We start from the raw sequence: 20,246 nt of genomic DNA, 5'->3' as shown, positions 1-20,246 counted from the left end.
ATTGGAATCCAACTAAGCAATGGCCTTCCATTTGACTGATTAGGTCCAAGTAATAGGGATGTGTGGTCAATATATTGGATACCTATTGAAGTGTAACAGTGTCTCATGCCAGTTGTGAACCTGTGTGATTGACGTTTGTGTTCATGGTACAGTGTTGGTGATTAACTTTGCAGTTGAGGAAAGTGTCAGTGTCTCAATGTTGCCCAGTTTGGGTCTCTAAAAGATCGTGTGTCAAGTATATGGTTGGTGCTGAATTAACTAGTCTGAGCCAACCTGGCAGCAATGGTGCTATATCTGACCATAATATTGCAGGGCTACAACACACAACAATTCTAATTGTTATGTAATGCAAATGTTCTTGGAAACTTGCTTGAGTTCAGCTCTGATGTCATCCAAAGTTAAATAACCCTTTGTTAAGACTCACGTGTGAAAGTTGGTTTTGTGAACAAGGACTGCACTTTGTAGGTAGAGAAACAAGTTCTGTGTATTGCAACAGTATGATATCTCTTAGAAACAATGACAGCAGCATGCGTAAGATTTTGCACCTTTAACAGACTCGCTGATCTGCACTGGCTCCTATTCAAACAGTGCTTCATTTTAAAATTACACCCTTGTTTTCATGGCCTCTGGACCTCCAGCCTTCATGATTCTGAGATATCTGCTCTCTCCCTCACTTCTAACCTCTTCTTTTTCCCCAGTTGTACCCACACCAGCAGCGATGGCTGGACTAATGACTGCCAAGGCCCTAAATTGTTGTATTCTTCTCTAAAACTTTCCACCTGTCGACCTTGCTGTCCTTCCTTAAGATCCTTCAGGTCCACTTGAAAACTTGCTTTATTGATTTATGCTTTTGGACATCTATCCTAGAGTCTCCTGAGGTGGCTCAAAAGCTACATTCCTGTGAAGCACCTTAGAAAGTTCTATTGGGTCAAAAGTGCTTATACGAATTAAGTTGTTGGTTTTAACCTGATCCAGCCAATGGAAGCCAGGGAGGGAGATTGGGCTGGGATGTTTAACAGCTCCTGTTCTCATTCTCACTTGCTGGTGCCATTGGGCCTGCAGTGTAATTTGAACTCCTGGTCTGAGAAAGAACACTCGAGGCTAGAGGAACTGAAAGCAGCAGCAGCTCAGGCAGCTGATTCACTTCACTGAGATCACAAAGCTGGGTGGAGTACTGATAGTCCTTTTGTCCTCACAAGGAAGGTTTAGCTCTTCCCCATCCAGGGAGAGGGTCACTGTCTGGATCAGAAGACCCTCTCAAAACACTCACTGTGTGATTTACCTCAGCACCAGTGACTTTTTGGTAACCCCACAGTTTGCGGCAAATGTCTGCTCCCCTCTAGTTTTGGGCAGGTGATTGAACCAGATATCCAGATCAATCTGAGGTAACAATTGGAATATTTCGTGCAATTCTGGTCCCCTTCCTATTGGAAAGATGTTGTGAAACTTGAAAGAGTTCAGAAAAGATTTACAAGGATGTTGCCAGGATTGGAGGATTTGAGCTATAGGGAGAGGTTGAATAGGCTGGGACTGTTTTCTCTAGAGTGTTGGAGGCTGAGCGGTGACCATATAGAGGTTTATAAAATCATGAGGGGCATGGATAGGATAAATAGACAGCGTCTCTTCCCTGGGATGGGGAAGTCCAGAACTCGAGGGCATAGGTTTAGGGTGAGAGGGCAAAGATATAAAAGAGACCTAAGGGACAATTTTCTTTCCATTCAGAGGGTGGTATGTGTATGGAATGAGCTGCCAGGGAAGTGGTGGAGGCTGGTACAATTGCAACATTTAAAAGGCATCTGGATGGGTATATGAATAGGAAGGGTTTGGAGGGATATGGGCCAGGTGCTGGCAGGTGGGACTAGATTGGGTTGGGATATCTGGTCGGCATGGATGAGTTGGACCAAAGGGTCTGTTTCCACGCTGTACATCTCTATGACTCTATGTTCTGGTTGGGTGGTTTGGGAAATGCATGGATGGGGGAGGGGCATGGGTCAGGGTGGGATGCTCTTTTGGAAGTTGGTTGCAGACTTGGTGGACCAAGTGGCTTACTTCCACACGGTTTTGATTGTATGGTTCTTTTTTAAATTTGCCATTGAAGCAGCACCATTTGCAATCTGAGTTGTTATAAGCTGCGCCCTGGTAATTAATCGCTTTACCCTCCTCTGTCTTTCCTCAGGTTCTACAGGCCAAAACAATAGTGTGCTAGCATCCCTACAGCTGCAAGGTCGAGCCATGCAGCAAGCTCTCGATATGAAACACTTACTACCCTTTCGGCTGAACAACCCCTCTCCTGTTGGATTATTTCCCAACTTCAGCACAGTAAGTCTTGTTGTCTGAACGTCTTCACTTTTAACTAACCAAGCGAGAGAGAGAGAGAGAGAGAGACAAAGACTATTTGCTTTTTATACGGCGCCTACAATGTATGGTACTGTGGTGAATGAATAAATATAGAGGTGACCACATCACTGAGTCACTGGTTTCAAGGGGTGACACTGGGAAATCTGTCCAAGGAGGTGTAAAATGTAACCAGTTCTGGATAAGGTGAACCTGAGGCAAGGTCATGTGTCAGGCACAAGCAGTTGTTTTATTCAGTTCTACCTTCAACATGATTTTATAGATCCCAGCTGATGCTCAGTGAATTTGGTGGCTGGTGTCTTGCTTGAAATGTTTTCAGAGGATCAATTTGTTTCGGTCTAAAGCACGAAAATATGAGCAGTAAAAATTCTACCCAAGACTGCTGAGCTTGGGAAATTAATCTCAGCTTAGGGACTTGATTTCAATCTGACTCTGGTGACAGGGATTCTATAAAATATAATTCTGGATTTATCTTTTTCTCTTTTGCTTTTCTCTTTATTTTGTATTATCAGCCCGGTCCCTTGAGGGAGGTAGATGGTGCATAATTGGTCATAGCTCTGCTCTGAATTAGCACAACTTCACTGTGAGGCACCAAGGATAGTTGGTGTTTGAAATGGGTAACTTTGCTTCGGTAATGTTGGAATGGTCTCGTAAAATTGAGATTCATAGAAGTTGTTGTGGGCAAGCAGCAGCATAGAAGCCCTACAGTGTGGAAGCAGACTATTCAGCCCATTAAGTCCACACGAACCCTGGGAAGAGCATCTCACCCAGACCCAGCATTTTCCAAGACCAATCCACCTAACCTGCATGTCTTTGGACTGTGGGAAGAAACCAGAGGAAGCCTATGCGGGCATGTGCAAACTTAACACAGACAGTCACCCAAGGGTAGAGTCGAATCCAGGGGCCTAGCATTGTTAGGCAGTAGTGTAAACCACTGAGCCAGTGTGCCACCCACTGGATGAGTCTACATTAAGGATGAACTTTCCAATTACTAGCTGTACTTGCTGATTCCCATGGGGTTCATGCACAAGGACACCCAGACCGGACTGTTGTGCCACATTAATCAAGGCCTGAGTGAAGCCTATGTAAGTTTCCAGACCACCACTCTTGGCTCCAATTCTGGTCTCCCTCCTATCAGAAGGGTTGTTGGGAAACCTGAGAGGGGTCAGAAAAGATTTACAAGGATGTTGCCAGAGTTGGAGGATCTGAGCTACAGGGAGAGGCTGAATAGGCTGGAGCTGTTTTCCCTGGAGCATCGGAAGCTGAGGAGTGACTTTATAGAGGTTTATAAAATCATGAAGGACATGGATAGGAAAAATAGACAAGGTCTTTTCCCAGGGGTGGGGGAGTCCAGAACTAGAGAGCACAGGTTTAGGGTGAGAGGGGAAAGATTTAAAAGGGCAACATTTTCACGCAGAGGATGGCGAGTAAATGGAATGAGCTGCCAGAGGAAGTGTGGAGGTTGGTAAAATTACAACATTTAAAAGGCATCTGGAAGGGTATATGAATACGAAGGGTTTAAAGGGATATGGGCCATGTGCTGGCAAATGGGACTAGATTAATTAGCATATCTGGTCAGCATGGAAGGTTGGACCAAAGGGTCTGTTTCCGTGCTGCACATCTCTATGACTCTATGACTCTTTATCTCAATCCCCATGTTCACATTTTCCCCACCTCTTTCTTATAGATATCAGCAGAGTCCAAAACTAGAGGCCATAGGCTTAAGGGGAGAAGAGAAAGATTTAAAAGGGACTAGAGGGGCAACCTTTTCACACAGAGGGTGACACACATATGGAGTGAAGTTCCTGAGGAAGTGGCAGAGGCAAGTACAGTTACAACATCTAAAAGACATTTGTACAGGTACGTGGATAGGAAATGTACAGTGGGAATATGGGTCAGATGCAGGCAAATGAGACCATTTCAGTTTAGGAAACCTGGCGGGCATGGATGAGTTGGTCCGAAGGGCCTCTTTCTGTGCTGAACATCTCTTTGACTGTTCTGAAAGTACATAGGAATTGACTTATTGCCCCCTTCAGGGGTTATCAGCAGAGGTGTGTGCTGGCACGAACAATGGCTGACCAATGTGTCAATCCCCATCTTTATCCTGCACCATACCATCCCCTTACCCCGAACTGCAGGATGGTGGATGTTCATTAGGGCCATTACATGTCAGCTCATTGTGGGTCACTCATCACCATTTGAAGGAGCGGAAGGTTAATGCTGCAGATGCTGGGAATCTGAAACAAAAACAGAAAGTGCTGGAGAAACTCAGGAAGCACCTGTGGAGAGAGAAAGCAGAGTTAATGTAATGAGTCTGGTTCGGACTTCTTCAGAACTGAACAGTCATATTAGATTTGAAACATCAACTCTGCTTCCTCACTCCACAGATGCTGCCAGACCTGCTGCGTTTCTCCAACACTTTCTGCATTTGTTACCAATTAAAGGAAGCCTTGCTGGGATTTTTCGGATCGCGACTAAGGAGGAAGTGAGGGCTGTAGATGCTGGAGATCAGAGTCGAAAAGTGTGGCACTAGGAAAACACAGCAGGTCAGGCTGCATCCAAGGAACAGGAGAATCGACATTTCGGGCATAAGCCCTTCATCAGGAATGTTCCACACTTTTCGACTTTTTCAGCCAGCGTCCAGTTTTCCAGGAGTGTTGAGACCAATGCAGCTGCCTGGTCTTTAAACAGGAAGCATCTCTGACTGCTCAGCTGCTGAGGAAACTGTAGAGGGGCAGTCCCTTCACACTGTTGGTCTGCCTACAAACACCATTTCTCATTTCAGATTTGAAAAAGAAGAGCAAAAGCAGAAAAGCACATCTGTTTGAGGCACCCTCTCTCTTTGAGTTACCTTCTGCTGCATCTGGTTGTGGCTTTCAAATTGGAAGACCTCTTGGTGCTGTTAGGAGCTTACCTGACATCCTCAGGAGAAGACAGTTTGTCCTTTGACCCATAATTGTCTACCTCCAAGAAAAGCAGAATAATTGAGATTCTCACATGCTACAGACCTCTGACTGTGGTAGAGAAGGTCTTGATCCTGGAACCACGTGGCCTTGGGGTGCAAGAGCTACCCATTGAGCCACAATTGGCAACCTTAACTCACGTTCCACTTGTCAAGTCATCACTATATGGTGTTCTGGAGCAAAAAGCCTCAATTACAATTTGCTCCTTCCTTCGCCTTAGGATGCTGAGGCCAATTATGAAATAGTGTCATAGTCATAGTGATATATGGCATGGAAACAGACCCTTCGGTCCAACCCGTCCATGCCAACCAGATATCCTAACCCAATCTAGTCCCACCTGCCAGCACCTGACCCATATCCCTCCAAACCCTTCCTATTCATCTATCTATCCAAATGCCTCTTAAATGTTGTAATTATACCAGCCTCCACCACTTCCACTGGAAGCTCATTCCATACACGTACCACCCTCTGTGTCACAAAGTTGCCCCTTAGGTCTCTTTTATATCTTGCCCCTCTCACCCTAAACCTACGCCCTCTAGTTCTGGACTTCCCCACCCTAGGGAAAAGACTTTGTCTATTTATCCTATCCGTGCCCCTCATGATCTTGTAAACCTCTATAGCGTATGGAAAGGCTTAGGAATCTAACATTAGACACAACAGATAAAAAACAACTGTGACAAAGAGAGTTACACCATCTCCTCTGGATTTTCAAGGGCCAGTGATGGTGTTGTACTTAAATGTGCACAGTATGTGAATCATGGTGAATGACCTGTAGCACAGATTGAAATTGGTGGGCACACAGAGATGTGGCTGCCAGGGGATCAGGGCAGAGGACTAAATATCCAAGAATACGTTCCAGATGAAGGGCTCCTGCCCAAAACGTCAATTCTGCTGCTCCTCGGATGCTGCCTGACCTGCTGTGCTTTTCCAGCACCACACACTCTTAACTCTGATCTCCAGCATCTGCAGTCCTCACTTTCTCCAAAAATGCATGTCCCATCGAAAGGACAGACTGATGGACAGAGGAGGAGAGGTTGCCTTGTTTTTAAGAAAAGAAATTAAATCAATAGCAAGAAGCAATTTAGGGCTGAAAGGCAGAGAATCTGTACGGGAAGAATTAAGGAAGCTCAAGGGAAAAAAAGACTCTGATAGCAGTTGTGTACAGGCCTCCTAGCATTAGTCAGGATGTGGGGCAGAAAATAAATCAGGAGATAGAAAATGTATGTAAGGAAAGCACCATTACAATAATCTTTGGGGACTTCAATATGCAGTTGGACTGGAAGAATCAGGTTGGTAGCGGATCCCAAGAAAAAGAATTTGTGGATATTTACAAATGGTTTTTTGGAACAACGTGTGTTCGAGCCTATTATGGAACAGGCAATTCTGGATTTGGTGATGTGTAATGAGACAGGGAGTAAAGAGTTAGGGAGCATAAGCTGAAGGAGCTCCAAGGGGGTAATGACCATAATGTGGTAGAATTCATCTGCAGCTTGAGAGGGAGAAGCTGGAATCAGCTGTAATGGTAATACAGTTGAGCAAAGGCATGAGGGAGGAGCTACCCAGAGTTTATTGGAAGGGGCACCGAGCAGAAAAGGCAGTGGTGCAGCAATGGCAGGAGTTTCTGGAAGTAATTTGAGAGGCACAGCAGAAATTCATCCGAAGGAAGGAGAAGCATGCAAAGGTGAGGTCAAGGCAACCATGGCTGATAGGGAAATCAGGGACAGTGAAAGGTAACTGTAAGAACATACAAGGTGGTGAGGATTAGTGGAAAACCAGAAGATTGGAAAGCCTTTAAAAACCAGCAGAGGAGAAGAGAAGATGAAGGGAGGAGAAGATGAAATATGAGGGTAAGCTAAATAGCAATAAGAATCTTTTTAGTTATATGAAGCATGATGCCATTATGGCTTTAAGAGGTATATTTTGTCCTGGATTTTTTTATGAAGAGAGGTTGAGGCAGAGGTGACAAACAGTCTGCTTCAAGCCAATTAAGTAAACAGCTTATGGAGTCTCAGAGTTTTTAGTAAGAGTTGGAACAGTAGAAGCAGCCTGGATGATCCAGCTCCCATAGTACTAAGATTTTTAGGTTTAACTTTCAGTATCAGTTGCTGGTGTGAAAGCTGCTACACCCCTCTCTCTTTCTCTCTCTCTCTCTCTCTCTCTCTCTGTCTGTTTCTCTTTTTCTCTCTCTCTTCCCCCCCCTCTCTCTCTTTCCTGCAAGTAAAAGCTTGGGTTCCCTTCCTGCTGCTAGACTTGGATGTGAAACAATCTATGTTACTGAATTTGACTTTGCCAACAGTGCACTTCTGTGATATTACTATATTGGAACAGTTAAGCAGTAGTTGATTATTTTGTAAGTATTACAATGGAGTTACAGTTGAACCAATTCTTTTAGTTTTGCTTTATCTGTATTTTATGAATAAAGTGTGTTTTGCTTCAAGCCTGACAGTTTGACCAATTGAATTGCATCCAGATTACAACATCTGGCACTTGGCAGTAAGAAAAGGTTAGGCTCTAAGCTATCTCTTTGCCATGTTTTGAGGGGGTTTTGTCTGGTCCATATCAGAAGGATTAAAGAGAGACAAGAGTGGTCATTGCACCCCTGAAAAGATGAAGCTGGAGAAGTAGTAATGGGGAACAAAGAAATGGCGAAAGAACTAAACAGGTATTTAGCATCATTCTTCACAGTGGAAAACACCAGTAGCATACCACAACTTTGAGAGTCAGGAGGTAGAGGTGAGTGTAGTGACTATCACTAAAGAGAAGGTCCTGGTGGGGTCTGAAGCTGGATAAATCATATGGACCAGATGGACTACATCTCATGGTTCTGAAGGAAATAGCTGAAGAGATTGTGGAGGCTTCGGAGTGATCTTTCAGAACTTAGCAAGGTTAGATCACATGGAATACAGGGAGAACTAACCATTTGCATACAGAACTAGCTCAAAGGTAAAAAAGGTGCTGATGGAGGGTTGCTTTTCAGACTAGAGGCCTATGACCAGAGGTGTGCCACAGGGATCGGTGTGGGGTCCATTGCTTTTCATCATTTATGTAAATGATTTGGTTGTGAACGTAGGAGGTATAGTTAGTAAGTTTGCAGATGACACCAAAATTGGAGGTGCAGTGGATAATGAAGAAGGTTACCTCAGAGTACAACAGGATCTTGATCAGATGGGCCAATAGGCTGAGGAGTGGTAGATGGAGTTTAATTTGGATAAATGTGAGGTGCTGCATTTTGGAAAGGCAAATCAGAGCAGGACTTATACACTGAATGTTAAGGTCCTGAGGAGCATTGCTGAACAAATAGACCTTGTAGTGCAGGTTCCTTGAAAGTGGAGTCTCAGGGAGAAGCTGTTTGGTATGCTTTCCTTGATCGGTTAGAGCATTGAGTATAGGGGTTGGGAGGTCATGTTGCAGCTGCACAGGACATTGGTTAGGCCACTGTTGGAATATTGCATGCAATTCTGGTCTCCTTCCTGAAGGAAAGATGTTGTGAAACTTGAAAGGGTTCAGAAAAGATCTACAAGGGTGTTGCCAGGGTTGGAGGGTTTGAGGGAAAGGCTGAGTCGGCTGGGGCTGTTTTCCCTGGAGCGACGGAGGCTGAGGGGTGACCTTATAGAGGTTTGTAAAATCATGAGGGGCATGGATAGGGTAAATAGACAAGGTCTTTTCCCTGGGTTGGGGGCATCCAGAACTAGAGGGCATAGGTTGAGGGTGAAAGGGGAAAGATATAAAAGGGACCTCAAGGGCAACTTTTTCACGCAAAGGGTGGTGCGTGTGCAGAATAAACTTCCAGAGGAAGTGGTGGAGGCTGGTACAACTACAACATTTAAAAGATGCCTGGATGGGTATATGAATAGGAACAGTTTAGAGAGAAATGGGCCAAATGCTGGCAATTGGGACTAGATTAGTTTGAGATATCTGGTTAGCTTGGATGAGTTGGACCGAAGCTGTTCACCTCTATGACTCTAAATCACTAGAATCAAAGAAGGTTCCAAAGAATTGGAAAATGGCTAATGTAGCACCTCTGTTTAAGAAAGGAGGGAAGCAGAAAATGAGAAATTATAGGCTGGTTAGTCTGACCTCAGTCATTGTTAAGATTTTAGAGTGTGCTATGAAGGATGAGATTGCAAAGTATTTGGAAGTTCATGGTAAAAAAGGGTGAGTCAGCACGGTTTCATCAAGGGAAGGTCATGCCTGACAAATCTGTTAGAATTCTCTGAGATGGTATCAAGCAAGTTATACAGAGAAGAGTCAGTGGACATGATCGATTTGGATTTTCAGAAGGCCTTTTGACAAGGTATTGCACCAGAAGCAACTAAAGAGTCGATGGTGCTAAAGGCAAGTTATTGGCATGGATAGAAGATTGGCCGACTGGCAGAAGACAGAGAGTAGGGATAAAGGGGTCTTTTTCAGGTTGACAGCAAGTGACTAGTGGAGTTCTGCTGGGGTCACAGCTATTCAAGTTTACATGAACAATCAGGATGAAGAAACTGAGGGCATTGTTGCTTCATTTGTAGAAGAGACAAAGATACACGGAGAAATTGGTAATGTTGAGGAGGAGGGAAGGCTGCAGAAGGACTTGGACAGGCCAGGAGAGTGGGCAAAGAAGTGACAGATGGAATACAATGTGGGAAAGTGTGAGGTGATGCACTTTTCATTCCTGATTTGAGAGTAATCTGGATGGAGATAAATGTGTTATCTTCAGCAAATTGGATGTAGCTGACATTTATATGAATTGTTATCTTGATAGACACGGGTACTTGGTGTAATGCAATGTGACTGAACTAAAGGCTGTTCTCTATGACATTGACACACTACTGTGTAAGACACCGGATGAACATTTAACCAGGAGCGAGATTCATAAGCACATCTGCCATTGTATTTTTCATCACTAAACAATTTTCAATTGGTCTGTGACCTTGCTCTGAAAGCCGTTTCTCTCTCTTGTTCATTGTCATGCCACTGTTTTATTTTTCTCATAGTTGCAGTTTGATTTGTTAAAACGTTACATTGGATTATGTACCATTTTGAGATGAATCTTGAGGTTGTAATTTTAATGGAGAGAATCACAAATATGAGAAAAGACTAACAACCGTTAGATATGCCATGACAATAAAGTTGCCACATTTCATGACATTTGCTGCTATTTTATAACAATTTTAGCCCCAGAGGCACTGAAAATGAAAGTCCCCACTGCTAGTGGGGGTAAATCTTCTGAGAGGTGAGGGCAGCTTTGTTTAGGAGGGAATATTGGAAGTTCATGTTTCCCCACATGCTTGGATTCCATTGTGTGCATTTTTCTTTTTCTGCACTCGGAGGAAAAGTCTCATCACCAGCTCATGGAAACACTCAAATATTCATCCAAGGAAGAAACAGAGCTACTACAGTTATAGAGTCATACAGCACAGAAACAGACCCTTCAGCCCAACCAGTCCATGTCAACCATAATCTCAAACTAACCTACTCCCTCCTGCCTGCACTTGGCCCATATCCCTCTTAACATTTCTTATCCAAATGTCTTTTAAACGTTGTAACTGTACTTGCATCCATCACTTCCTCTGGAAGTTCATTCCACACACGAGCCACCCTCTGTGTAAACATTTTCCTCCCATGTCTACTTTAAACCTTTCTTCTCTCACCTTAAAAATATGTCCCCTAGTCTTGAAATCTCCCACTCTCGGGAAAACATTCACCTTATCTATACCCCTCATGATTTTATAAACCTCTAAAAGGTCACCTCTCAAGTTCCAAAACTCTTAGTGGAAACAAAAAAGTCCCAGCCGCTCCTTATAACTCATTGCTGGCAACATCCTGGCAAATCTCTTCTGAACCCACTCCAGCTTAATAATATCCTTCCTATAACAGGGAGACCAGAACTGATACAGTACTCCAGAAGCAGCCTCATCAACATCCTGTAGAAGTTCAACATAACATCCCAACTCGATACTCAAAGAACTGAGCAATGAAACCATTGAATTGAATAGCACTTTGGAAAACTTGAAACTGAGCACAAATGGAGCTGGAACGTATTAAAATTAAACAAGATATAGAAAATGAGAGGGGCCCATTTATAACATAGTGATAGGGTGATTCCTGATGAAGGGCTTTTGCCCGAAATGTCAATTTTCCTGCTCCTTCGATGCTGCCTGACCTGTTGTGCTTTTCCAGCACCACTCTAATCTTGACTCTGATCCCCAGCATGTGCAGTCCTCACTTTCACCACAGTGATAATGTCCCTACCCCTGGACTGGGAGGCCAAGGTTCAAGTCCCACCTGTTCCAGAGGTGTATAGTAACACCTCTGAACAGGTGGTTTAGGAAAATAGGTTAAATTTTAAAATGGTAGAACAGAACTCTTGAACTAAAAGCCCTTTATCAGGGATTATTCCTGATGAAGGTCCTATGCCCGAAACATCAATTTTCCTGCTCCTCAGATGCTGCCTGACCTGCTGTGCTTTTCCAACACCAATCTAATCTAGACTCTGGTTTCCAGCATCTGCAGTACCCACTTCTGCCTCTTGAACTGAAAGCCCAGCTGTTAACAGTACTATCAAGACTGAGAAGCAAAAAATGACATTTTTCTTCAAGAAACACCTGCAGCAGCTACTTGAAAGAGTAACAAGAGAAAATGAAGACCTCCAAGCCTTGTACTCTGAATTGCGTGAGCTGCTAGCAAATGTTTAAATGAACAGTAATGCAACCGAATGTGAATGAATGCACATACTTCAAGAACAGGAGGGTTGTTATTAGTGGTGAATAAAAATACAGGCCCAGTCAGTGAAGCACAGGTCTCATGGATGAATAAAACAAAAGACACAGCAAGATCCCAAATTTACAACAAAGAAAGGAAAGATTACAGAAAGTTTCTACAAATCTGGTGTAGGGACAGTGCTTGCCATTGAGAAACTTACTTTTACTTAATGTCTTTCAAAGCTCAAGGATCATTGCGAAATGTTAGCTGAGAGAAACATTCTACTACACTCAAGAAGCGATGATCTTATATCTCAAAAGGAAATTCTTGTGAGAGAGCAAAGATACCTTAGATTATGTTTGCAAAGGGTTATCCTGGGAAAGCCTACCTTCATTAATATTAGAGATGAACCACGGATTAATTATGATGATTTGAAAAAATAATTCAACAAATAAGTGTGAAAGAAAATGTAGAATTTAAACCTTCAACACTGAGCTGGTGCAAACTCTTGAATGGAATTAAGAATGTCAGGGAAGTGACAGACTTCAAACGACCTGCCAGTGTCTAAGCGTCTATCAATTCTGTAGTTTGGAGTATTGCAGAGGAGTGACCTTTGTATCCCATTCCAGATAAGGTCCACTTTTATCACATGCTGTCGAAGGACTACCAAAAGGTCCTTTTTTCCAGATCTTCTACAAATTTCCATTGATCTTGATGATGAGACACGACATTTTCCCTGGTGCCCCAGAAACCTTGTCTTTTATGGAGAAGCAATCTCTACATGTGTGAGAGGAAACTTGGCCAGCGAGAGTTAAACCTGTGAAGGAAGTTAAATGGGACACTCCAGGCCTCATTTCTGTATAATATTTAAATGAATTGCCAATCCAGATCCCAAATCTATTAATCTGGAAGTAAGAAAGTTGGGTTATTTTTACATCTAACTGGATTCCAGGTTAGGGGGCGATTAAAGCTTACACCACAACCCACCATCACTTGGTGATCAACAACTTATACACAACAAAGCATTGGTTGACATGGACCGCTGGAGGAAATGTTTACCAGTTTATCAAAGGCATCAGAGCCTCCATTGATGAAAGAAGGACGAGGTGGGCCTGAATGTTGCAGGGGGTCTTATGTCAAAGAAGTGTTTAGCCAGACAGAGTGAGAACTGCACAGTCACAAACACAGAGAATGCTGGAAAAACTGGGCAGATTTCACAGCATCCATGGAGGGAGAAACAGAGTTACTATTGCAGTTCCAGTACGGCACTTCTACAGAATTGATGGCACGGTGGCTCAGTAGTTAGCACTGCTGCCTCACAGCGCCAGGGACCTGGGCTCAATTGCAGCCTTGGGCAACTGTCTGTGTGGAGTTGGCACATTCTCCTCCTGTCTGTGTGGGTTTTCTTCAGGTGCTCTGGTTTCCTCCCACAGTTCAAAGATGTGCAAGTTAGGTGAATTGGCCATGCAAAATTGCTCATAGTGTTCAGGGATATATAAGTTAGGTGCATTAGTCAGGGGTAAATATAGAGTTGTAGGGAAGGGGAAGAGGTTTGAGTGGGATACTCTTTGGAGGGTCAGTCTGGACTTGTTGGGCTGAAGGATCTGTTTCCACACTGTAGGGATTGAGGAATTGAAAGAGAGTCATAACAGACTGGAAACAATTACTTTTGTTTCCCACTCCACAGATACTGCCTGACCTGCTGAGTTTCTCCAGCACTTCCTGTTTTGTTTCAATTTTCTAGCTCCACAATAGCTTGCTTTTATTGGAAATGCACAGGATTCCTTGGAAGAGATTTTTTTTAAAAAAATAGCCTTGTTGCTTTTAAAAACAAAAATGATTGCAGAGATGGTCAGACTGTGAGTTGAGTAGGCCAAAGGCAGGTAAGCCGGTGTTGGAAATGACAATAGGACCCTTCAAGGAAAAAAGTACACTTCATGTTAATTGTGGATTCGTCTCAAAAATAAAGAGAGTCACATTGTCAAGATTGCTATGATGTTACTGACTCAGTTTTATTTACATAGTTTACCGTCGCAGTTAAGACTGGAGTTTGGTCAGCTTAACTGGCGAGAGTACGGTACAGCGTGATGCAAAACCATGAATTCAGTCCCTTCATCAGCTGTGCTAGATCATGGAGGCTGCCTCATTCCCTTGTCCTACACATCATGTGGAGCAGAGCCCCTTCAGTTATGGATCACCAGTAGGCCCTCTCCCTAATAATGGACAGAGATGCTGAAAGTCCTTTGTGAACTAGAGCTAATTGCCATTTATTTTGCAGATTTATAGAGGAACTGAATGACTAGCTGGCAAAACATAGGCATGTGTGTAGTGATTGTGACAAGATCAGTCAGGTGGATCTCGTAGAATATGAGTTCCCTGATTGTAGCTGTTAATTTAGGGAGCACTGGCTGACAGATAAAACAAGGAGGTCCTATTCATTCTGAGAGCTGGCTCTGAGGGAGCTGTCCACATATTAATAAAGGGTGACTTGGTGATGGGATACTGGCCTATGTTGAATTATTTCAGTGCCGATGAGAGAAAAGCATGCTCCTGAAGAAATTCATTCGCAGCAGTCATCTTCGAGTTGGCGGTAAGCATTTCTGGCATAATGCCACTCTTTAGGAAACCTGACTCATTCAATCCTGCTATCAAAGACTGGACCTGGTATGTGGCAAGAAAGTGTTACTTTTTCCATTCAAACAAGTAATTCACCTGAGAGTTTGTGGTCCTGCAGCTTTTTCGGTTATTAGGAGCCTGACTTTCCCTGAGGCACCAGGTACTAAAACCTTTGAAGAGCTGACTGATTTAGTTAAGGAATATTACAACCCCAAGCCTCCTTTAATTCTGAGACACTATCTGTTATACTTGGCATTTTGTGAACCAGGGATAATACATTGGGATTTTTGACTTGGTTAGGATGGCTGGCAGAGGCATATGATTTTGACTGAACCCTTATTTAGATGCTGAGAGACCGTTTGGTATGTGAGATTAATGATGTAACCATGCCAAAGCGCCAACAAGCTGAAGCCCAACTGGACTTCACACAGTCGCTACAACTGAATTTATCATTGGAAGATGCGACAAGTGGATTGTGGGAGCTACAGGGTATCCCCATGGAAGTGAACACCATCATCAGTCAGACTCAGTTTGGAGAACACCATTTGAGTGAAGGCAATTGCATAGCCTCATGCAGGGCATATCCTAAACAGAGGGATCCTAGGTCAGCCCTCAGCAAAACCCAAAAAAAAAGCCAAGCTTCAGCCAGTTACAATTTTCTTCAGGATCTGGGCCAAATGATTGTAGTTGCTGCCAGTATGTGGCCTCGAGACAGTAAATGACTCTCACCAGACCTAAATTGAGTAAGAGAGCTCATAGGTCTCTATCCAGGAGAGTGCAAACCCAGGAAAATCCAGTTTGGAACAGTTAAATATCTCAGCAACATCCAAATCAGACCAATCCAAATAAACATCTGGTTAAATGGCCACCTGGTTCTAATGCAGGTTGATACTGATGCAGCCATTTCAAAGATCACAGAACCAGTCTTTAACAAAATTCACTCTGCACGCCGATGCTTAAGTCTGCACAAGACCTCAGCTGGACTGAGAATCTGAACCGGGTAATGTCTACAGATTAAGGGTACAGCTTCAGTTCCGTTCTCTTATGAGAAGCAGCTGCTTCAGTTACCACTGGTTGTAGTAAAAGGCTCGGGTCCAAGCTTGATGGGGCAGAATTGGTTGAGAAAGATTCACCTAGATTGGCTCAACATTTTTCAATTAAAAAATGGCTGCCTGAGTGAAGTTTTTCAGGAAGCTCTAGGGACTATAAAAGGAGCTGTTGCTGCCTGGCATGTTGACCAGGAAGCAATTCCATGATTCTGCAAGGCCCGCCCAGTGCCATCAAGGCAAATGTAGAGGCAGAAATCAGGAGGCTGGAAAGCGAAGGAATCATCAAACCAGTCCAGTTGTGGAATGGGCCGCACCAGGCATATCAATTGTGAAGCCCGATGGGTCGGTTCACCTTTGTGGGAATTTTAAAACAAACAGTAAACTGCTTCTTGCAGCTGGATAAATCCCTCACATAGAGGATTTATACACAAAGGTGGCAAGGGGGCTCTCCTTCATGAAGCTAGACATGAGCCATGTGTACTTGCAGTTGCAGTTCGGTGAGGATTCCCAGAAATATGCTACAATCTATACCCATAAGAGTTTGTACCAATATACAAGACTGCCATTTGTGGTCTTGTCAGCCTGTGCAATTTTTCAGCAGATGATGGAGAACAATTTACAAGGTCTATCCCAGGTCTCCATTTATTCTAGATGACGTGCTAATAACAGGGAAAACCAATAAGGAGCAATTACAGAACTTGGACATAATACTTACGTTTCCCCCAAGCGGGCATTTGCATTAGAAGGGAAAAAAGGTACCCCAAGTGATCTACTTGGGCTACAGAGTCAACAAGACTAGGTTACACCCATTGGAAGATTCAGTGAGGGCAATCAAAGGTATCCCTGCTGCTACATCTGTGCCGGAGCTTATGTCTTGTCCTGGGCTGGTCAATTATTACAGGAAGTTCAGATGTAATGTGCCCTCCATCCTGACACTTCTGCATCAACTCTGAATAAAGGGTCAGCCTTTGAAATGGTCTTGTAGCCAAGCCATAGCTTTCAGGGAAGTGAAAAGACAGCTATCATCCTCTAAGGTGTTGGCACACTATGATCCTGAGCGAGATCTGGTATTGATATTTGATGCCTCTCTGTACAGCATTGGGGTAGTATGAGTTCATAAGTACCCAATGGAGAGGAACATTCAATGGTGTATGAATCCAGGACTTTGTGGCTAATGCAGAGCATAAATACACCCTGATACAGAAGGAAGGCTTGACAGTCATATTTGAAGTCAGAAAGTCGGATGTAAAGTTGTAATAATAATGAACCACAAACCCCTGCTAGGTCTCCTTAAAGAGGACAAGGCAGTGCTGCCCATATATTCAGTCCAAATTCAGCGATGGACTCTATAATTTGGAACACCACCTAGAAGGCCAAGTAGCAAATGTAGATGCATTGAGCCGCCCGCCCCCTCCACCTCCCTCCAACACACCCCCCAGCCCCACTGGCAGATACAACATCAGTGATACCGCCACTGGAGAAGTCCATAATGGTTTTAAATTTTCTGGATGCACTGCCTGTCACAATTGACAATATCAGGCTTTGGACATCGAAAGATCTGGTCCTGGTAAAACTGAAACAGCTGGTGGTGATGGGGAAACCAAAGGGCCGTCACAACCTGGATTGAAAACCTTTTAGACCCAAAGAGTATAGGACAGCATATTATTATGAGGAGCAAGAGTGATTCCCCCGAGCAAAGGTATGGCTGAACTTCACCAGGGTCATTCAGCGCTTTCATTCAGAAGGTGTTGGCGAGAAATTATATCTGGTGGCCAGGACTGGATACAGACATATTGGTGGAGCAGTGCCCAGATTACCACCAGCAGTTTCCCCACATTCATCGGCCACATAAACCCTGGGCTTGGTTACACGTCAATGGTTACACAGTGGTTCAGTGGCTAGCACTGCTGCCTCACTGTGCCAGGAACGCAGGTTTGATTCCTGCCTCGGGCAACTGTCTGTGTGGAGATTCCACATTCTCCCTGTGTCTGCGCAGGATTCTTCCAGGTACTCCAGTTTCCTCCCACAATCCAAAGATGCGCAGGTTTGGTGAATGGGCCAGGCTAAGTTGCCCGTAGTGTTCAGGGATGTGTGGGTTAGGTGCATTAGTCAGGGGTAAGTGTAGAATAATAGGGTGAGGGAATGGATCTGGGTGAATTACTCTTCACAGAGTCGGTGTGGACTTATGGGGCCAAATGGCCTGTTTCCACACTGTAGGGACTCTATGCAGGTCCTTTTATGGACTCAATGTTCTGATGCACTTAAAGTCGCTGAACATGCACATAGTTCATTTGTCAAACACGGGGACAATGGTAGAAAAACTGCACAATCTTCTGCAATACACAGACTCCCAGTAGTGTTGGTCACAGATACTGGTCACAGATACCAGCAGGATGTTTGAGTATTTCCTAAAATCGAACAGACATGTAAGTAAAGCTTCTTACCATCCATTAGCTAAGAGTCTGGCAGAAAGAGCAGTCCAAATTTCGAAGGTTGGCTTAAAGAAACAGTGTAGAATTTCACTAGGTCCTAAACTGTTCCAGTTCCTGTTTGATTATAGAACCGCCCCTCATGCAACTACAGAGATAGCTCCAGCAGAGTTGCTAATGAGGAGAAGACTCCGCCCCACAGATTAAACCTGATCTTCCCAGACTTGGGTGGGGGGGAGGGTGAAATGGTATCAGGAATGTCAATGCTGGACACAAGATTCCACTAAATGAGAGAGAACGTTTACTTCAAGAGAAGGCATTTGGTATAGCCACTGCAGAGATGGCCCTGCATGGCTGAGAGATGTGGTGGAGGCGTGATCAGGTCCGGTGATGTGTGACGTCTGGATAGGTGTGACGGTTCTGAACAAGCACATGGACCATACGCAACCTGCAACCTTGTAAACACTGTGGGAGCAAAATGTGCCCATCTCCTCAGAACAGTGGGAAAGGCTGTCGGAACCCATGGGTTCTCCCTGTCTTACAAGCGCTGAAGAGACCTTGGAATCTGAGATGGACACAGTGGATGCCGCTGCCTCAATGTCTTTCCCATGCGAAGAAGAGAATGGATTTATTCTGAGGATAAGGTCAGCCAGATGGATGTCATAGAGGATGAGTTTCCTGATTGGACCAGATTAACAGCCCCAATCAGGGAGCCCTGGCTGACAGGAGTGTCAGAGGTTCTGTTCACTCTGAGAGCTGTTTCCAAGGGAGCTGGATCAGTGTTGAAAACTCTCGATGTCTAAATAAAGAGTGCCTTGGTGATGGGATACCAGCCTCTGTGGAGTTATTTCAATGTGTACAATGCAAATAATCAGTTTGCCAAGTGACAAAAAAAACAAATTAGTAGAATAGTAATTGGAATAGTAATAGTCCCAAAACAGCTTTGTGTTCATTACAGTCACTCCATCACCTTGACAGGTAATATCAGTGTTGAAGCTGAATGTTTATGCTGAACATGCTTGCATGTTTGTTCTAACTAACCAACAGCTAATTAAAGATGTATTTCAAGCATCTGCAAAACCATATTGCAGCTTTACAAGTCTTCAGCCACTCCCTATCTTGGCTGTTGTACTCCAGTGACCTAATTTTTATTAGAAATAAAACATTATTCAACTTAAAATTTGGGGGGAGTCAGCTTTAGCTGTTTCATTTCACAGTGAAGAGAGTCCTGAGGCATTCAGTAAAGCCATGCAGCAAACATCTGCAATCTATTCCCCTCTATAATTGGCAGCCCACCCATCATATGTCAGTACATAATTATGGGTCAGTTTGTTAAAAGCCCTTTACATCTGACAGGCTTTGATCAAGCATCTCATCTGAGGTGAGGCTTGACTCCATGCCAGACTGGGCCAGAGGTGTGAATGCTGCCCACTGAGCCACAGCTGAGAGCTCCAGATGGTCAGCCAACATTCTTGGCTCAATCAGCACAACTGAACAATCAATTCTCTCAATCACCACTTCTGGAATTATCAGACCTCATTCCTTCTCTTGCCTGTTGATGGACCATAACCCAATAAAATTGCACTTAAAACCACATAACACACTGAAATTATGTTTATTTTATAATTGACAAAGCCAAAATAGACCTACAGTTGAGATTATTTTGACAAGACAAATAGTATAACCAAGAAGAGTCTGTAATATTAACTGAAAACATGCTGACGTGATTAGATTCCCTACAGTGTGGAAACAGGCCCTTCAGCCCAACAAGTCCACACCGATCCTCTGAAGAGTAACCCACCCAGATCCCAGCCTTGGCAATTTAGCATGGCCAATTCACATGACCTGCACATCTTTGGATTGTGGGAGGAAACCAGAGCAAACCCACCCAGGCACAGGGAGAATGTGCAAACTCCACACAGACAGTTGCCTAAGGCGGGAATCTGGTACTGTGAGGCAGCAGTGCTAACCACTGAGCCACTGTGTCGTCTGCTTATGTTTTGATATTGATCAAAACCTATATTTAGAATCCCTACTGTGCAGAAAGAAGCCATTCTGCCCATCAAGTCTGCGCTGACCCTCTGAAAGCCTCCCACCCAGCCAGACCCAGCACTCCCCCATCGCCCTGCATTGACAATGGTTAATCC

At 44.0% G+C, this 20,246-nt stretch overlaps 1 protein-coding gene across 6 annotated transcripts in view; it reads left to right on the top strand.

Moving 5' to 3' along the window:
- Positions 1-20,246, top strand: part of znf385c (zinc finger protein 385C) — a 488,384-nt gene that overhangs the window by 306,728 nt on the left and 161,410 nt on the right. For all 6 annotated transcript variants that reach the window (XM_072561476.1, XM_072561475.1, XM_072561477.1 and 3 more), the window contains one exon: positions 2,177-2,319. In XM_072561476.1, coding sequence (XP_072417577.1) covers positions 2,177-2,319 — 143 coding nt within the window. The remainder of the gene's footprint in view (positions 1-2,176; positions 2,320-20,246) is intronic.

This window comes from Chiloscyllium punctatum, chromosome 42 (assembly GCF_047496795.1).
Source record: "Chiloscyllium punctatum isolate Juve2018m chromosome 42, sChiPun1.3, whole genome shotgun sequence".
Classification (NCBI taxonomy): domain Eukaryota; kingdom Metazoa; phylum Chordata; class Chondrichthyes; order Orectolobiformes; family Hemiscylliidae; genus Chiloscyllium; species Chiloscyllium punctatum.
This window is presented reverse-complemented; position numbering and strand designations above follow the sequence as displayed.